The 18,232-nt window shown below is 47.9% G+C and overlaps 1 protein-coding gene across 2 annotated transcripts in view; it reads left to right on the top strand.

Annotated features, from left to right (window-relative positions):
- Positions 1 to 17,985, top strand: part of LOC306816865 (uncharacterized protein) — a 147,219-nt gene extending 129,234 nt beyond the window's left edge. For both annotated transcript variants that reach the window (XM_079333312.1, XM_079333313.1), the window contains 2 exons: positions 16,724 to 16,828; positions 17,639 to 17,985. In XM_079333312.1, the coding sequence (XP_079189438.1) occupies positions 16,724 to 16,828; positions 17,639 to 17,803 (270 nt within the window). In that variant the 3' untranslated portion in view covers positions 17,804 to 17,985. The remainder of the gene's footprint in view (positions 1 to 16,723; positions 16,829 to 17,638) is intronic.
- Positions 17,986 to 18,232: the final 247 nt, after the last annotated feature.

The raw sequence follows: 18,232 nt of genomic DNA, 5'->3' as shown, positions 1-18,232 counted from the left end.
CGGTGGAGTCACTTCATTCAATGCCCGATAGTCCACAGTCAGTCTTCATTCCCCATCAGATTTATACACAGGCCAAATGGGGCTGTTAAAAGGTGAGTGGGTTTTACTAACCACCCCTTGGCTCTCCAGCTCTCGGATCATCTTATGAATAGGAATCACAGCATCTCGCGTTGTTCTGTACTGCCGGCGGTGTACTATTGAAGTGGCAATTGGTACTCGTTGTTCTTCTCCCTGCAGAAGTCCTACTGTAATTGGATTCTCAGATAGTCCAGGCAAGGTGTTCAATTGTCGAATACGCTCTGCCATCACAGCTGCAATTCCAAATGCCCATCTTAGTCCTTTTGGGTCCTTAAAATACCCACTCCGAAGGTAATCTATGCCCAAAATACATGGGGCCTCTGGACCAGTCACAATAAGATGTTTCTTCCAATCCTTTCCAGTTAAACTTACTTCCGCTTCCACCAGGGTGAAGTCCTGCGATCCACCTGTCACGCCAGCAATTGAAACAGATTCTGCTCCCACGTGTCTTGATGGAAGTATCGTACACTGTGCACCTGTGTCCACTAAAGCTTTATATTTCTGTGGTTTCGAAGTGCCAGGCCATCGAATCCACACAGTCCAAAAACCACGATTTTCCCTCGCCTCACCCTGGCTAGAGGCAGGGCCCCTCTAAGCCTGTTTCTCCTTTTCTGGAGCATACATCTTAGAAGTTCCCTCAAGAGGATCAGACATGTCATTATCAGTATCACGTTCAGCACTTTGGCTGCGAGAAACAGGAGCGGCTTTCCTTTTGGTGGAACTTCCTCTTTCAATCTTTCCTTCCTTCAAATCCCACACTCGTTTTGCCAGAGCAGCCGTAGGCTTCCCATCCCATCTTCTCATGTTCTCTCCAGAATCTCGCAAGAAAAACCACAATTCAGCTCGGGGAGTGTACCTCCTCTCCCAACTGGGGGAACGTCTGCGTTGGGTACCAGGGTTTCTAATGTGTACAGCTGAAATTTGGAAGAGGTCCTCCTTTATCTCCTCCCTGAGTCTCCAATGATTTTTCTCTATTTTATCTTCTAAGTCTTGCAAGCGTGTTTCCACCGCTGCAATTCTAGCATGAGTTGGGCCATGTACTGCATCCGCATATGCACGAAGCTTCTTTGCCATATCGAGTACTGTCTCATACACCTCATCTCTCTTCATTATCACTAGGGCAGACGCATACTCAGGTGGCCCAAGCCGCACAAGTTTTCTCCACATCACTGGTGTGCATGGTACCAGGTCTGGATTTCTAGTTGTTATATCATCCGAAAAAATAATTTCTGCTACTGCCATTTCCCTGAGGCCTTGGACCCCTTGCTCTATAGTTTTCCATCTGGTCTGCTGAACATACAGGTCATCTGCACACAGATATCTTTGTGCCACGCTATCCAGGACCCGTGCCCAAAGGCTTTGAGGGTTAGCTCCCCTCATCACACCTTGGTCGATAACAGGATCATGGGACAGAGACCCCAAATGTCTCTCTTCAGAGCCATCCAAAACTGTGGCCTCACCTGCCGCATCCCAGAGACGAACTAGCCAGCTAATAATAGATTCATCAGGTCTCCGGGTGTAATCTTTTCTTAAACCACGAAGATCCTTTAGGGAAAGGGATTCATTATTAGTCTCTGCTCTTCCATTAGTTGTTTTAACTCCTGATTTTACATCAGGAGGTGTTGAGGGTCCCTCTCCAGCATCATCATCATCATCATCATCTTCCACTAGCCTATCAGTCTTCTTGGTGCACTTTCCACTTCTCGTACTAGTAGCCACAGCCATTGGTTGGGGCTTATTCTCCAGTTTAGTTGCTGGGTTTTGGCCTAGGGGGTTGGCTGCAACTTGAGTCACTGGGATAGGAGATAATTTATCTCCCTGTTCCCTCTCCTCTTTCTCCTGCTCTATAGTGCCTAGCAGGGTGCAATATGCATGTGCCAGGGCCCAGCTCACTGCAATAATCCTTTTCTCTTTAGAACCATCCTGGCATTTCCCCTTTAAGTACCTTGCAACCTCAATCGTATTTTGAATCTGTTCTGATGGGAATTCCCAAATTATGGGGTCAGAAAACTCCTTTAAAATCTGGCCCGTTTTCTCCCATTTGCCATTGCACTCAAGATTCCTCCTGCCCAGCTTGACTCCCAAATCAGGAGTCCTCCCAGCCCCTTTAGAAATCTCGGCCTTAATTTTGTATAAAATGCAAATGGTGCAACAAAGACTTACCAAATTAACTGCCAGAAAGATAATGTCCTTAATATTCAGGGAGATCTGAATATTTTCTAATACAGATGTAACTGATTCAGAGGAGAGGAAAGGAAATAAAGGCAGAAAATCCTCTTTTCCCGTTTCTCCTCTAATAAATAACACAAGCCATGATTTATATATTCCTGAAGCAGATTCTAACATTCTTATAAATCTCCTGTATGCCATTATCACCAAGCCTAGCCCGATGAGTATTTTTATTAATACCCCTTTAATACAAAAACTTCATATTAAAGACAACACCGGAGCTATCTCCGGATAAGTAAACAAGCCCAACGACCACAAGGGTATTAACACTTCAAAGAAACCTAATGACCACATATACAGGCAGGCTCCCACAACAAAAGACATTCTGGATTCAATATACATACCAATACCAACAGGTGAAAAAAAAATATTATTAGAATAAAGTTTTTTCCACTTTTTCTGGTTTCCTTGTACGGGCCACCAAAATAATTTGTCCAAGTTTAGGACAAATTTGGGGAAAAAGACCTGCAAAGGGCCCCGTCCCCCCCTTACAATTCCTTCCTTCACCAAGCTCGGAAAGAATTTTCTTCAAGGGAAAGTGGAAAAAACTTTTTATTAACAAAATACAAAAGAAACACTTCCCAGCACAGACCCAGATGAGATGAACTCGGCAGATCTTCGCCGGGAAGGGCGGCAGAGCTTCTTTGGCAGACTTCCAGAGGTGGTCTCCAAAGTTCAGATCTGTGTCCTCTGGAAGCCGGTGCAAATCTTAGGGATGACGAGGGGGGAGAGGGAGAGGGGCAGTTTAGGCAGCCGGGGGGAAAGCAGCTGAAGCTGCGGGGGGGGGGGGGGGGGGGGGGGGGGGCGCAACTCAAGCAGCAGAAGCAGCAGCGAAAGCAGCTAGGAGCAGCAGCGAAAAGCCCCAAAAGCAGAAAAAACACCCGCCTAGATAAAACAGCCCGGGGGTAGGGAAAGGAGCTAGTACAAAACATAACCCATAACAGTAGTGAAGCCAGGCAACTGGGCACCCTCTTCCAGGGTGTGATTATTGGCTGCGGGATCAGGAAAATGCAGGAAACTCTCAGCTCCTGGTGGCAACTGCTGTCCAGGGTGAGGGAAAGATACCTTTGTAAGGAGCATTTCCATGTTCAGCAAGGACGGTGGAACATGATGGTGCAGTGGCCGTAACTCCTTCCTAGCTATTTACTGTGTTAGACTCTAAGAAGGAGCTAAGCACTGCATAGGATAAAACAAAGGTTCAAAAGAGGCTCCTTGCCTTTCTCAAAGTTTGTAGATTATTTCACGGTGGTTCCAGGGCAAAAGAGGAAGAGCATCTCAGATAACGGTCTTTTCTAGGAAAGGGTCAGGGAGGGGAATTTGGCTTTCTGCTAATAGGATAGGGACAGGAGGGAAGGGTTAAGACATTCCTTATACCTTCTGGTATCGGGTTACAACATGATGGAGCAAGGTATCCAATGCCTGAGGGAATTAGCTGTGCTGGAGATTGTTTTTTCAGAGGACAAGGGATTCCCTAAAAGTCTAGGCGGTATCTAGTACGCATCACAAATGTGGCAGAAATTCACTCAGCTCGGGTCAGAAATAGATTCCTGATACTTAGTGATACTGCAATGGAGGGAGGGAGAAGGTAATGTTAGTGAATTGGTTTGTAAAGTCAGCATTTATGAAGACACTGTCGCCGCCCCGTTGCAGGCCCATGTCTTGCCTGTGGAAACAAAACTAGCTGAGCATGTCAGGAGCATGGAAAAGAAAATTAAAGAGGGCTACCAGAAACTAAGAGAGAAGCTTAAGGAGGGAATATTCCATATCTTGCCAGGACAGACAAAAGTCTCTGCTATTAGGAGCAGGCGTCCCCCAGCTAAGGAGAGAGGGTACGCTCCGGGAGGGTATACTCCCGGCGGTATCGGAGTGATGATGGTTCTGTCCAATCCTCTTGAAGTGAACTCCACTTCATATGTACAGGAAGGGAAAAATAAGTATCGTGACTAGAACCAAAGGGACCCAGCCTCTAGCCAGGTAGGGAAGAGGGTCTATTGGACTGTGTTGATCTGATGGCCTGGCACATCAGACCCAAAAAAGTATAAGGCTTTAGTTGACACTGGCACACAACGTACTTTAATGCCATTGAGAAATGTGGGGGCAGCATCCATCTCTGTTTCTGTGGTGGCAGGGGGATCCCAGCAGCTGCGTGCAATGGAAGCTGAAGTGAGCTTGGCCAGAAAGGAATGGCACAAACACCCCATTGTTACTGGTCCAGAAGCCCTGTGTATCCTCGGCATAGATTGCCTCAGGAGTGGGTATTTCAAAGACCCAAAAGAAGAGCGCCAGGAGAGGCAAGGCAAAAGCTGCAGTAATGCATTTAAAGCTGTCAAGGACCGCTCCGATGCAAGCTTGGAAACTCCCCAGGTGGCCTGGGCTGGCACCGAGATGAGAGAGGAAAAAGGGGTGCTTCCCCTTTCAAAAAGGTTCCTGCAAACTCACGTGGGTGGCAGCTGGTCCCAGTGCTAGTAGTGGTGCAGGTGCGGGTGGTGGACGGCTGGAGACTGGAAGCTTCTCATCCGCAGCGGGCACGGGAGGGGAAGGTAGGCAGAACTCAATCATAATGCTGAGTTGCAGCGCAGCAAAGTCCCGGTTCAGAGCGCACAACCTCCCACAGCACCATGCGATAGTTCGATAGTTCGCAGATCCCCTGAGTGGAAGAGGCCACCCCCCCAGCAAAAACTCCCCAACCCCCTATTTCTTTGCCTTCCCCAAAACAAAAGTGTGTTGGTATCCCAGGGCTATTAGCTACTCCTTTTGTGTCTTGATTGTTGGCTGTTCATCTAGGAGTTACCCCTTTCCCCTCCCACTGTCTCCACAATGATCATGGGAAGGAATTCACTGAGAAACCTAGGCCAATAACACCAATGCATTTTTCTCCATTCTTTGTCAGCAAAGTGCAGGTCACAATTTTCTTCCACCTGGAGGGGTTTGCAGTACACCTGGAACCCACTGCCTGAGAGGTGGCAACACAATCCCACCATTTGCCACGGACTGGTCCAGACTGCACTGGAAATGGATGACGCTCCGGAACATCTGCAGTATGATGATAGCATCATTGTATGGGGGGACGCAAAAGTTTTTGAGAAAGGAGAGAAGATCATCCAGATTCTCCTGAAAGCTGTTTTTTCTATTTAACCAAGTAGGGTTCAGGGCCCTGCTCAGGAAATTCAGTTTCTAGAAGTCAAGTGGCAAGATGGACGTTGCCAGATTCCTACAGAAGTGATTGAGACAATACCAGCTGTGTCCCCACCGACCAGCAAAAATGAAACACAGGCTTTCCTAGGTGCTGTGGGCTTTTGGAGGTTGCATATCCCCGAGTACAGACAGAACGCAAGCCCTCTACCTTGTTACATGGAGGAAAAACAATTTCCAGTGGGGGTGCTGAACAACAATAAGCCTTTGAACAGATCAAACAGGAGACTGCCCATGCTGTAGCCCTTGGGCCAGTCAGGACAGGACAGGATGTGGAGAACGTGCTCTACACTGCAGCAAGCCAGGGAGAATGGTCCTTCCTGGAGCCTCTGGCAGAAAGTACCCAGGGAGACCCGAGGAGGGCCACTGGGGTTCTGGAGTCAGGGATACAAAGGATCTGAGGCCAGCTATACCCCAACTGAGAAAGAGATCCTGCTGGCTTATGAAGGGATTTGAGCCGCTTTAGAAGTGATTGGCACCGAAGCACAGCTGCTTCTATCACCCCAAGTACCAGTGCTGGGCTGGATGTTCAAAGGAAAGGTTCCTTCTCCACATCATGCCACCTATGCTACATGGAGTAAGTGGATAGGTCAGACCAAACAGCGAGCCCGGAAAGGAGTTCCTAATCACCGTGGGATTTTGGAATTCATCACAAACTGGCCTGCAGGTGCGAGTTTTGGACTGTCTTCTGAAGAAGAAGAGGTGCAGGTGGCTTGTGCTGAGGAGGCCCTACTATATAACCAACTTGCAGAAAATTAAAAGCGGTACGCCCTCTTCACTAATGGTTCCTCCCATATTGTAGGGAGAAACCAGAAATGGAAAGCAGACGTATGGAGACCCACAGGGTGAGTTGCAGAAACTACTGAGGGAGAAGTTGGATCAAGTCAGGTTGCAGAGTTCAGAGCCATCCAGCTGACTCTGGATATTGCTGAATGAGAAAATTGGCCAAGACTCCACATCTCCACTGACTCATGGTTGGTAGCAAATGCTCTGTGGGGATGGCTAGATCAATGGAGAAAAGTCAAGTGTCGGTGCAGAGGGAACCCCATCTGGGCTGCTGAGATGCGGCAAGACATCACTGCCCGGGTAGAGAAGCTGACCATGAGGGCCCATCCCGTAGATGCACATGTACCCAAGCGTCAGGCTAATGAAGAGCATCGTAACAACAAGCAGGTGGATCAATCTTCCAAGGTTAAAGTACCTCAGTTAGATCTGGACTGGCAGCACCAGGAAGAGTTAATTCTAGCTCGGTGGGCCTGTGATGCCTCCGGTCATCAGGGGAGAGATGCGACGTGCTGATGGGCTTGTGACCGCGGGGTGAACTTAATCATGGACAGTATCTCACAGGTTATCCATGACTGTGGGACATGTGCTTCAGTCACGCAGGCCGAGCAGTTGAAGTTTCTATGGTGTGGCGGGCGGTGGTCAAAGTACAGCTAATGGGGAAGCCTTTCAACTTGATTACATCTCACTTCCCCAAACTCACCAAGGAAAACTATGTGCTGACCAAGGTAGAAGAAACCACCGGGTGACTGGAGGCATACCCTGTGCCTCACGCCATTGCTCAGAACACCATCCTGTGCCCGGAAAAGCAAGTGTTGTGGTGACATGGATCCCCGGAGAGAATTGAGTCTTAAAACAGGAAGCATTTAATGAAGAGCCTCATAGACACCTGGGCCAGATAGCCATGGATTTAAGTGGGTGTGTCATATTCCCTATCATGTGCCATTTGCTGGGAAACTTGAACGATGGAATGGACTGACTGCTGCAAACCACCTTGAATGCGCTGGGCAGGGAAACCTTCAGACCCTGGGAGCTGCGTTCAGTGAAGGACACCTGTTTGGTCAATACCTGTGGTTTTATCAGTTGAGCTGGTCCTATTCAATCAGAACCCTTGCATACTGTAGATGGAGATGAAGTCCCCGTGGTACATATAAGAGGTATGTTAAGAATGACAGTTTAGATTAGTCACACCTCAAACAAAAGTCACACCCAAACGCGGGATCTTTTTTGCTCAAGGACCTGGCTACACTTTGTAGGTAATGCAGGAAGATGGGGAAACACATTGTGTACCTCAAGGGGACCTAATTTTGAGTGAGAACTGTCTGTAATGTTTCATTGTGTGTATATGTATATATATATATAGGTATATAGTTGAAGAAAAGGTATTAATTGTGGCATGATGTAGATGATATATGTAGGGGTGCAGGTTGTCCTGGTTAAAGGAGTAAGGTGCAAGTTTAACCCGTGGTGGGTATAACCAAACAGTGTATTCTAGCCCGCTCTGGGTCATTCCTGATGAACTTTTATTGATGGATCTCTTGCAGTAGCTGCCCAGGGCACATCCGACATCTCAGGCTACAAGATGGGTATTAAATGAGACAAGGAAATAGAGGCAAACACTTCGAGGCAGGGTAGTGTTTCTTGACACAAATGACTCAGCCCTGATCACTCCCCTCTGGGGAAGCACCAGCATATTCCCAGCCTGCCTGAGGGGTCATCTCTGCTAATGGGCCCTAATGGACTCAATGGCACTAGGATCATAAGCATCTGCAGTGATTTAGACCGCCCAAGACTCAAAATATCCCATGAGTCACGGTATTACATTCCTCCACTGTGAAACTCCCTGTCCTTGGGGAGGTCCTGAGCAATCCCGCCTGAACCTGGGCATATATATAATCTTTGGGTTTGGGGACTTTTGGCACCACCACTCGACAGATCCAAAGGAGGACCAAAACATCAAGAGGACTGTGACCATTACTTCCAACAGGACTGCGACCACCACTTGATAGGACTGGACTGTGACCATCACTCTGACCAACAGGGTGCCAGTTATATTCTGACTTTGTGGGTTAAAGCCAGTTCTCCCTGTATCATTGTATTTATTGTAAACTGCTTTGTACATTGTAACTCCGACCTGTCATGTCTCCTGAGGTAGATGTGTGGTGTTCATTACTCCCGACGGTCTGCTTTTAAACCAGCATGCTGGGTGATTGCCATAGGCTTTAGAAATCACTGGCACCTGGTGGCATTTTATGTCTTGCCTTGCAGGCAACCTGGTTGTGGATACTTTGCCCCAAACCAGAGAGAGCCAAGGGTTATGAAACCCAGATCCACTGGAGAACTGTAGGATCCTAGACCAGCCCAGATGTGAAGGGACCTCGAAAGATCATCTGATGCAGCCTTTTGTGCGAAAGGGAGCCTAGATGCGATTATTTATCACCCTGTCCAATCGCATCTTGAAAACCTCCAGCAATGGGGACTGGTGCGACTTGTGCCCGTTGTCCCTTGTCTTCTCCATGTGGTTCCCTTGAAGTACTGGACTACTGTGAGGAGTTTCCCCCTGAGCCTAGGTATGTGCCTAACAATTTGTAACTAGTTCCTTTGTCATTGCTGGCCTTCATGCAGCTCCCAGCTGCTTTTAGATGTTTCTCCTCAGCTTTTGGATCATGCTGAGCCCATTTGTCCGAGTATTTAGGACTTGAGCTTATTCCCTGCTTCTGTAAGTATTCAGTGATATGTCTTGCCATCCCTCTGACTATGCCAATTGGTGGAAATGGGTGTTTTAGGTCGCTTAAAGAATCGCAGGGAAAGGTGAGAGCAAAAGCAGGTTCTCCAGCCCTTTGAGCATCTTCATGGCCCTCCTTGGCACCCTCTCCAATCTGTCCACCTCTTTTTATTGAATTCTGGGGATCAGAGCTGGACACAGAGTGTGGCCTGCAGGCATGACCTCTGTGAGAATAGGCCAGGGTCTGCTCTGCGCTAGACAAAGCTAGTTTTTACCAGCTAGGCACCAGACTCCCTGAGAGCCTATGCAGAGCGACTCAGCAAAGCTGGTGGCACCCCTGTGTAAGCATATTTAAGAAAGGGTAAAGCGCTGCCTGGTGTCCGTATTTCCCTGCTGCCCTTCGATTTGGCAGGTAGCTATGTCCTGAAGGAGCTTTTTCATCCTCTTTTCTCCTCCTGTCCTATTGAGGAAGGGTGATGAGAAAACAGCTGGTTGGGCCGCTGGCAGCCAGCCAAGGTCTGACATCATAAAGCCTAAAGTGCATACTCTTCCATGTAGAAGGGGGTGGGTGGCTTAGAGATTTTAGGAACGGGAAAATTAATTAGGGACTGAATGTTGATTTGAGTGAAGGGCAGGTACCAATCCTCCTTCTATAACTGCAATTTCATCAGCAAAGGACAGCTGAGAATCAGGCCCCAATGATGCTGGTTTGGGTGTTGCTAAGATGGAGTTCATTTCCCCATAGCAGCTCTCACAGTGCGGTGTGTCAAGTGAAAAAGGGAGGCTTCCTCGACCCTTTTCGTGGGGAGATTTACTCAATCTTTAGTGATTAATTTGACTGTGTTTCAGGCAAGTCGAGACCCTTGTGCTCAACCAGTCTGTCAGCATCCCATTGGGGGGATCCTTCACTGAGCAGTCCTACTGGATCAGAGGGTGGTTTGACTGACTTAGGGAAACACGCCAACAGTGTAAGGGAGACCCCTCAGCAGGTCTTCCCCTTTAGCCATTGTGTTACCTGCTGCTGGTGACTGGTAGCGTCTGCCAAGGATTCACACTAACAGTTTATGGAATAACACTCCTTATTAATATAAATTGTGACAGGTTAAGGTTTGAGGAATGTCAGTGACAGTGTCTGACTGCAAAAATATATTTGAAGGAATATACAGACAAGCTCTAATTCCCAATAAAAGTTTCAGCATGCGTTGAGTATGATTCTTATCCAATAGGCATCTCTATGGGGGAGAAGACAGGTTCAGCCCATCAACTGATCCCAGCAGCTACGATGGAGTCTTCCCTAACTTTTCCCCATTCTCGACTTATTTTTATACTATTTCAGTGTGTTTAGGCGGAGCTTGAGTGACTATTGTCATACATACCTTTGTTACTGATTGGTGTAAAATTCTCTTGCTTTGGTTTTAAAGATTCAGTCAAAAAAAATATAGAGCGCACGCCCAGTGAGAGGTGGGCATGAACTTTCGGATGGAGGTGTGCGTTAATATTATTATTGGGCTCTAATGAAGCAAGTTCATCTAAGAAAAGTGATTTCACCACAGTTGCTGGCTCAGCAGTACGACATACATCTTACCCTGTCTCCCTCCCCTGGTTGACAGGTGGTGTGCGGTTTATCAGCTGCAAAGTACCATTGAGTTCATTTCCCTGCAAGGATTTTTACAGAGCCTGGCCTTCGCTCTGCTCCACCCTCCATCCCATCCCCCTTAACAGGTGTGTGTGTGTATGGGAAGTCATCACGGAATAGCTTTCAAGTCATGACAACTGCATTCCATCCAGGGAGCAGCAACTGGGATTTGCTCTATAATTCCCATAGTGTTATAACTCCTGTAAGAATGTTAATATAACTCCTAAGTTTCCTCTAATTGAATGTCCAGTTACCAGTCCACAGAGTCTGCGGTCATTTTCCCACACCGTGCTTTGCATTGGTAGCTAGAGAGGTGTTGATAAGACACCTGTGTTTTGGCTATTACTGAGCAGCGTTGGCACAGCATCAGTGCTGCCTCTCCAACCTTCTGCCCCAGCATCAGTAGGCTGGGCAAGATCCTGGGAGAAGATGCCACTGGACCAGGTGACCCAAACTGGCCAGAGGTCTATTCTGTACCATACGACTTCAGCTCAGAAATAAAAGCTAAGTTAAGGAAAGGGAAGGGGACACATTCGTTATTTACAACGTTTGCCTTTCGGAGCAACGCCTACGCGTGCCGAAGCCCCGCTTCTTGGGAAGTGGTCGGACAGTGCTTGCCTATGGGAACTAGAGGATATAATTATTTGGTTTTCCTTTTTGCTTTTTTTGTGCAAAACCTTTTCTCTTTTCCTTTAATAAACTGCCTCACCCTGAGAGTTTTTTTCCATCTCATTTTCTCTCTGTTTCAAGCTGAGCATGGGGAGTGATAGTGCAACTCTGTGGGCACCTTGCATCCCAAGCCGTACTCAACCCACCACAGATGCTTTAATGCCCTCTAGGTGGTGTAGGATAAGGGCACTGATAATGCAAGTAAGTAATTGGCTGTGTAGGTGGTGCTTCCAACAGCGTTCTGGGTTCTATGAGCATGGGACCCTGTTTTTGGATCAGCGTCTGCTTGAGAGTGTGGGCCTCCACCTTTGTAAGCGGGGCAAAAATATTTTTGCCAGTAGGATAGCTGACCTCATTAGGAGGGCTTTAAACTAAAACTGAGGATGTGAGGAGGGAGGGGGAGAGAATAATCAGCAGCCCTGTATGGAAGTGGTGGACAGGGTCAATGAGCAAAGGGCAGGGCAAGATCTCCAGTACCTGGAAATCCCTCATAGAACCCAAAGGCAGCAGTGGATCTTATAGCTGCAAGTGTGCCCAGCAGAAGGATGTCCTTGGACAAGTAAGTTTTTAAAGAGGAGTTTGACAGGAAGCACAGAATCTGGGTACAGGGACAGGAGTTTGACGCCAGGTATTGTACGCGGTCACAGTCTTAGCGACGGCCTGCCTTCAGAGTGCACAAAAGGAAGGTAAGGCAGAATGTAACCTCGGGGTGACTGACGTAAGTAACTCGTGAGATGAAGGAGACCAGATGCATTTCTGTGCTCAGGGTAGAAGGAAGAACCCTACCCCATCTCTTGAAGTGCCCCTACATAATAGACAAGATGCTCCTGGTTTGGAGACTGAAGAGCACATGAGTAATGGACAGGACCCAGGACAAAGCCAACCATGCAAAGCTGAACTAACCACTTGCCCATGTTAGAACCAGTGCGACCAGAGAAGCACATAAAGGTATTAGTAATTGGAGATTTCCTCCTTAGAAACACCAAAACACCCATTTCCCACCCTGACGATTTATCTAGAGAACTCTGCTGCCTACCAGAATCTCGCATTCGTGGTGTCACTTAGAGGCTGCCGAGGCTGGTGAACCCTACAGACTATCATCTGCTCCTACTCTTCTCTGCTGGGTCTGAGGAGGCAACTTAGAACCCTCCCAGGAGTCTATTATGTCTGTAGGAGCGATGTTAAAAGGATGGAGAGCACAGGTGGTGATCTCCTCTATTGGTGTCTGGTCTGGGGAAGGGTTCCAAAAAAGAGGAGATGGACTGAACAGCTGAATGCTGGGCTGTGTAAATGGTGCCATACTCAAGGTTTTTGCTTCTACGATCATGGATCTACCTTTAAGAAGCCAAGTCTGTTGAGAGCTGATGGGATTCACGCCACCAAACGGGGCAAGGTGGTCTTCACCAGTAAGCCAGTTAGACTTAAAAGGAGGGCTTTAAACAAGTCTCATTAGGGAAAGATGATGGAGTTTTGAGCAAGAGAATAACCAGGGACTGGTGATGTGTGAGGAACCAAGAGGGGAATATTTGAGAAATTCTGCAAAAGAATTAGAGCTTGATCCTTGTCCAAAAAAGGGGCATGGTTAACAGCCCAACAGAAGTGCCTCTGTACCAATGCATGCAGTATGCACAAAACAGAGGATCTGGAAGCCACTGTACAGCCGGAAAGCTAAGAATGTAATCACTGTAGTAGAAATGTGCTGGGACAACTCAAATGACTAGAGCTCAGCACTCAATGGCTATAAACTGGTCAGAAGGAAGAAGAGGTGGAGGTGGCCCTCTAAGTAAAGCAAAAATAAGGGGGATTTCCTTTACAGAGCTGTCTTTGAAAGACAGCAATGAACAGGTTGAGAGATTCTGGGTGAAAATTAGAGGCCAAGTTGTGTCATTAAGAGTAAGACATTTGGCAGAAAATAAAGCCCTTTGAGTTCCAGCTGGTCCTCAGAGATCAGAGGAGACTGGGTGGCGTCAGGTGCAATTTCCGATTGCGACCAATTTAGCACTATAAGTCTGGTTACGTTCTCTAAGATTCTTTGCGAGCACAGATTCAGGAATAGAGTGATTTTCTGAAGTTACAGAAATAGGGATTTGGAACTGCTATTCAGAAACGCACCAGTTGTGATAGAACTCTAATGACATCGTGCTAACCCATGCAATACTAATAATAGCAATGGTATGCAATGGCTTCCCAAGAGGGCATCCCCACTTGGGAGGAGGGAGAAGAGAACAGACCGGCACCTGTCTCCAAGATCTTTTGGGAATTCCTGTTGCCTAGCTGAAATTTCTACCCTCCTTATATACAGCCCAATCTTCTCCTCATTACGTATAGCACGATGTAAGCGGAGAGCTGAGCAATATAATCATATATGTGGAAGTATGTACTCCAGTTAGCTTATTAGCATATGCATGAGTGTGCGTTTTAATACGTACATCACCCTTAATCATGCAGTCGTTACTTTTTGGCCTTGGTGTCCTTCAAAGTTCTGCTCTTAAGACTTTTTTCCATTTCATGCCATTCATCAGAGCCAAAAGAGGACTATTCTAGCAGCCCATGAACTCCTCCTTCATCCTTATTGTCCCGTCTTGATGTCAGCTCTGTGGATCTCCATCAGTAAAGATAACGTGGAGGGTACACGGTTTTGGCCATATATAGTAAGCCTTAGCCCTTTCCTGGCTCCATGGGCATCATCCCACACAAGCCAACAAAGGAAACCTTGTGGTCGGTATCTACTATAGGCCACCTGATTAGGAGGATGAGGTCAATGTAAGAAATCAGACAAGTTAGGCAAGAGATGAGCCTGGCTAAGTAAAAGCTAAGGTAAACCTGGAGCTGAATTTGGCAGTGGTTGTAAAGAATCATAAGATGGGCTTCCACAAGTGCGTTGGTCAGAAAATAAGACTAAAGAAAGCGGAAGCAATCCTCATGCCCTGCCTTCCTCCCCGCGCCTCTCCTTCCTGCCAAATGAACCAGGAGGTCTAGTGGCCAGCAATATGGAGAAGGCTGTGGAACTCAGGGCTTTATTTTCCTCTGTTTTCACTGGCAGTATTCCCACACCTCTCAAAACCCTGGACCTCAGTGCAGGGACTTGGGGAACAAAGTGCATTCCATCATAGGAAGCGATCTGTTTTGGGACCACCCGAGGAACCTGTGGATACACAAGTCCTGCACCTGGGGAGGCACAACCCCATGCACCAGTACATGCTGGAGGCCGATCAGCTGGAAAGCAGCTTTGCAAAATAGGACAATGTGCCCTTGCCGCAAAGGCGGCCAAGGATATCCTTAGCCTGATATAGAGCAAAGCAGGGTTTATATATGTTACAAGACACTTGTGTGGTCCATCCAAGGTGCTCACTGTCCCCGGGGGTGCAGGGCACCATAGACCATCCTTGGGCAGCTTTGAGGGCACTGCCTATTTTTCTAAAAGCCTCCTACCCAGCTTAGCCCATACCCTACTGCATTTAGCCCCTCAAGCCAGCAGTGCCGAACGCACGCTTTGTATTTTATTTGCTTCCAGCAGACGTGCACCTTGGAATTATCTGCAATGGAAGCAGGACATTCAGCAAACAATGTAGAGCAACTTCTTTTGGTTCTTCAAAATGTCCTGAGAAGTTAAGGCCAGGCCTGCCCTGCCCTGGCCAAGCAGTCATTTGACTGGAGGGAGCAGCACCAAAAAGGCACAGGCACCTTTGGGGTGGACTTGATGCGGTTACAAATAACAAGAAATAGTAATTGTAGCTACTACAGCCTCTTCTGCGACCTCGTAGGCCGCCCTCGGATTCGCAGCACTACACGGGCAGATCCCTCCGCGCCCCGCGGGGACCAGGTCGACGAGGGCGGACCCGCCAAGGAGGCGGAGGAAAGCGAAAACGGCAGGCGAGACAGCAAATGGAGACGCGGGCCACGATCCGTCGGCCCAATGGGCGCCAGGGAGGGCTCGTCTTAGTGGAGGAAGTGTCGGAGCGGACACGGGCGTTGTCCTTGGCTGACGAGAGTACGGGGGTGCTGTCCTCTCGCCCTGGTGGCGCCACTACTGTCTTTGGAAAGATTATCGCCAAAGCGTCTCTGTGGTATCGTCAGCGACGAGGACTAGGAGGTAGCCGCGAATTTGCTCTGTGCGCGGTTCCTACTCCCCCCCTCCTCCCGCTTCCCCTTTGCTCCCTCCCGCTTTCCCTCCCCTCCACCTCGCCTCCCCTCCCCCTCATAACCGCGCTCGCGGGCATCTGAGCCGAGGACGGCCGCTGCGCGGTACCCGGGCGCGCAGCAGGGCGTGCGGCGGCGCTGCCGTTGCGGGTGGGTGCAGGGATGGGGGACGCACGGGGCCTCTCTGGCTTATGGCGTTCTCTGCTGCACCGTCCCCTAAGCTTGTTCTGTGCCGCACCCCCGGCCTTCCGGCTGCTGCGGGCGTTCTGGGTTGCTGGTGTTGTCCGGACTTGCCTCGCATCCCACCCTACTGTGTCGTGTGCGCGCGTAGAGAAGGACCTCCGATGGTAACTTGGTCTCAATGTGTCTGCGAAGAGCCTCGAAGAGGTTTCGCAGCTTCGCTGTGTTAGTCTTTGCTTCTGAACCCCAAACCTGGATTATTAGGACAAGGAATCACGGCTTTCTGTAGTTAAAAAAATTTAAAAAAAAATAACCAAAAAAAAAACTCAAAAAGAATTGGTCATCCTGCAGGCTGCAATAGCTTTCCAGAAGTTGTTTGTGTGGGGCATTAAGACCGTGATAACAGCGTACTTGCGAGGGTCACGAGTGTTGGTACTGGAAACCGGAGTGAGCTGCTTAGACCGGGTGGGGGGGGAGGGAAACAATGCAGCCGTTTCCTATGCGTTGTTAACTTGCAGGTATTATCCCATATGATGTAGTTATTAAAATGCTGAAAGTTAACAGTTTGGGATTCCTTCTGCTTTAGAAGGTAGGGTTTGCATGCAGTATAGAAGACAGCCTCGCGCTATGCACTTGAAGGCTTCCTGTGATTATAGTTTGTTCAATACTTGAGCTTCCTGTCCTGTGGGAAATGAATAGCTGCTGCTCTTCCACTTCACTAAACTCTTTAATGATTCAGTTAAGCCGTTTGTCTCCAGTCTCTGCATGGACCACATCCAATAGAAAATCTGCTTAGGAAAGAATCAACCCGAACTAAAACTTACTGGAGGTTTTTAATTGCGAGTAGCGGCCTGTCTCCTTTCCCCATCGTCTTGCATGAGGAATCCCGCTTCTGGAGGGGGGCTCTGTAAATTGATTGTATTTTGGGTATAGAAGGCATTATATTCATGCAAGAAAAGCCAATGTTCTGGCTTGTGTTTGGGGTATCTGGTAATCTGCTTCTGTAGGAGTTCAGCAGGGCAGATGGGTTTGCATAAGGTCTCACCTTTCTCTGAAGCCAGTTATGTTTTAACTGTTTACTCTTTCTGCAGTGCTGTTCGTTCCATGATCTTTTGCCCCTAGACGGGACCCTTTTCCTAGTCATGCCTAAGGAGCCAATTATCGAGTTGTCTGAAGCAGGAGATTCTGGTGAATGTGTAAGTACTGTGGGAGTTTTCTGTATGCTAAACTGTGCCTGTAGATAATTCCTCATTTACTAGACTCTTTCCCATCCCACCCTTTCCATCTTGACAGGGCACTGCAGGCTACTTTGGGTTTTCTGGCGCTGTCATCTTCTGCCTCTAGCTCGTAATGGAGTTGAGCTTTTTGTAACTAAAAGCAGTGCTATACAGCAGTGCTGTTCCCTGTGTATGTACTTCTGGTGCAAAATGCAGTGTTGTTTTGGAGCACAGTCTGGTGCCTATTGTTGTGGTTTAGAGTAACAGTAGTAGTACTTCTAAGATGGAGAAGAGGGCTTGGGGTTTATGGCTGGCCAGGGGCAAGGAGGGACAAAGGTGGTTGAGAGATGCTGGATGTTTTGCTTTTATCTATGTAAGTCAAATTCAAAGCTTTGTAAACCTACGCAAAAGGAAGCCTGAAGTTTATTTTCCGCCAGGATTGGTTACGTTTCCTGCAGACACAATGGGGGCTTTAACCTGGAGACAAGGTCAGCTTCTGTGGCCGTTTTGTAGTCCTTTGCTGTCTAGCTTGAGAAAAATTGCCGAGCTCTTTTTTGCCCCCATACCGTGCACGATTGGCCTTTGTAGCTTTGTTTGGCAAGCTTCAGTAGCCAGCGGTTGGCCGGACATTAATTTGACGTGCAATGGTTGAATTGCTAGGAATTGGCTAGCTGCTTTCTCTGGGTGGTTCTTGGCTCTCCTTTCTTCCCTTCCTGCTTTGTCCCCTCTTTATGTGTTCCTTTTTTCTTTTTATTTTACTTATTTATGGGTTTGTACTTCCTTCTCCAGCTTCTTGGGCATGTAATGATTGTTGGCGAGATGTGTGTTGCTCACCTGGGCCTGACCAATGGATTCCGGATGGTTGTGGATGAAGGGCCCGAGGGTGGGCAGTCTGTCTATCGCATACATCTACCCATTGTGGGTGGCCGTCAGTTGGGCTGGTCGCCTGGCTAAGATTTTGGCACCGCAAGAGTTGATGCACGTGCACAAATTTCCAGTGAATGGATTTCATCTTTTGCCCATCAATCTAGAGGTTTTTGATGTGTAATTTTTTGTTTGTTTTGCCGTGTGTCAGTGGAAGGTAATAAAAGCCTTGAGCAGCAGTTGCACAATAAAGATTCTTCTTGGGGATATCATCTCGGTCTTGCGCGTCTTACTGAGGGGAAGTAGTTCTGCAAGTTCAAATGGTGTCTCCCTGGACTACAAGTAAGTGGAATGTTTCAGCCAGATAACAGCATTTCAGAGACAGATAGCGATTTGCCTGTTCATTTGAGGCATGAAACTGGAAGCACTTAGCAATCTCTCACATCTTGTAGGAATCAAAGTCTTAACTCTTTTCCGGTGGTACTTCAATGTACAGAAAGCTTATAGAGGCTACTGCTA

Source organism: Erithacus rubecula (assembly GCF_903797595.1).
Source record: "Erithacus rubecula genome assembly, contig: scaffold_94_arrow_ctg1, whole genome shotgun sequence".
NCBI classification, from domain to species: domain Eukaryota; kingdom Metazoa; phylum Chordata; class Aves; order Passeriformes; family Muscicapidae; genus Erithacus; species Erithacus rubecula.
The sequence above is the reverse complement of the archived record's forward strand: the minus strand, read 5'-3'. Positions and strand labels throughout refer to the sequence as shown.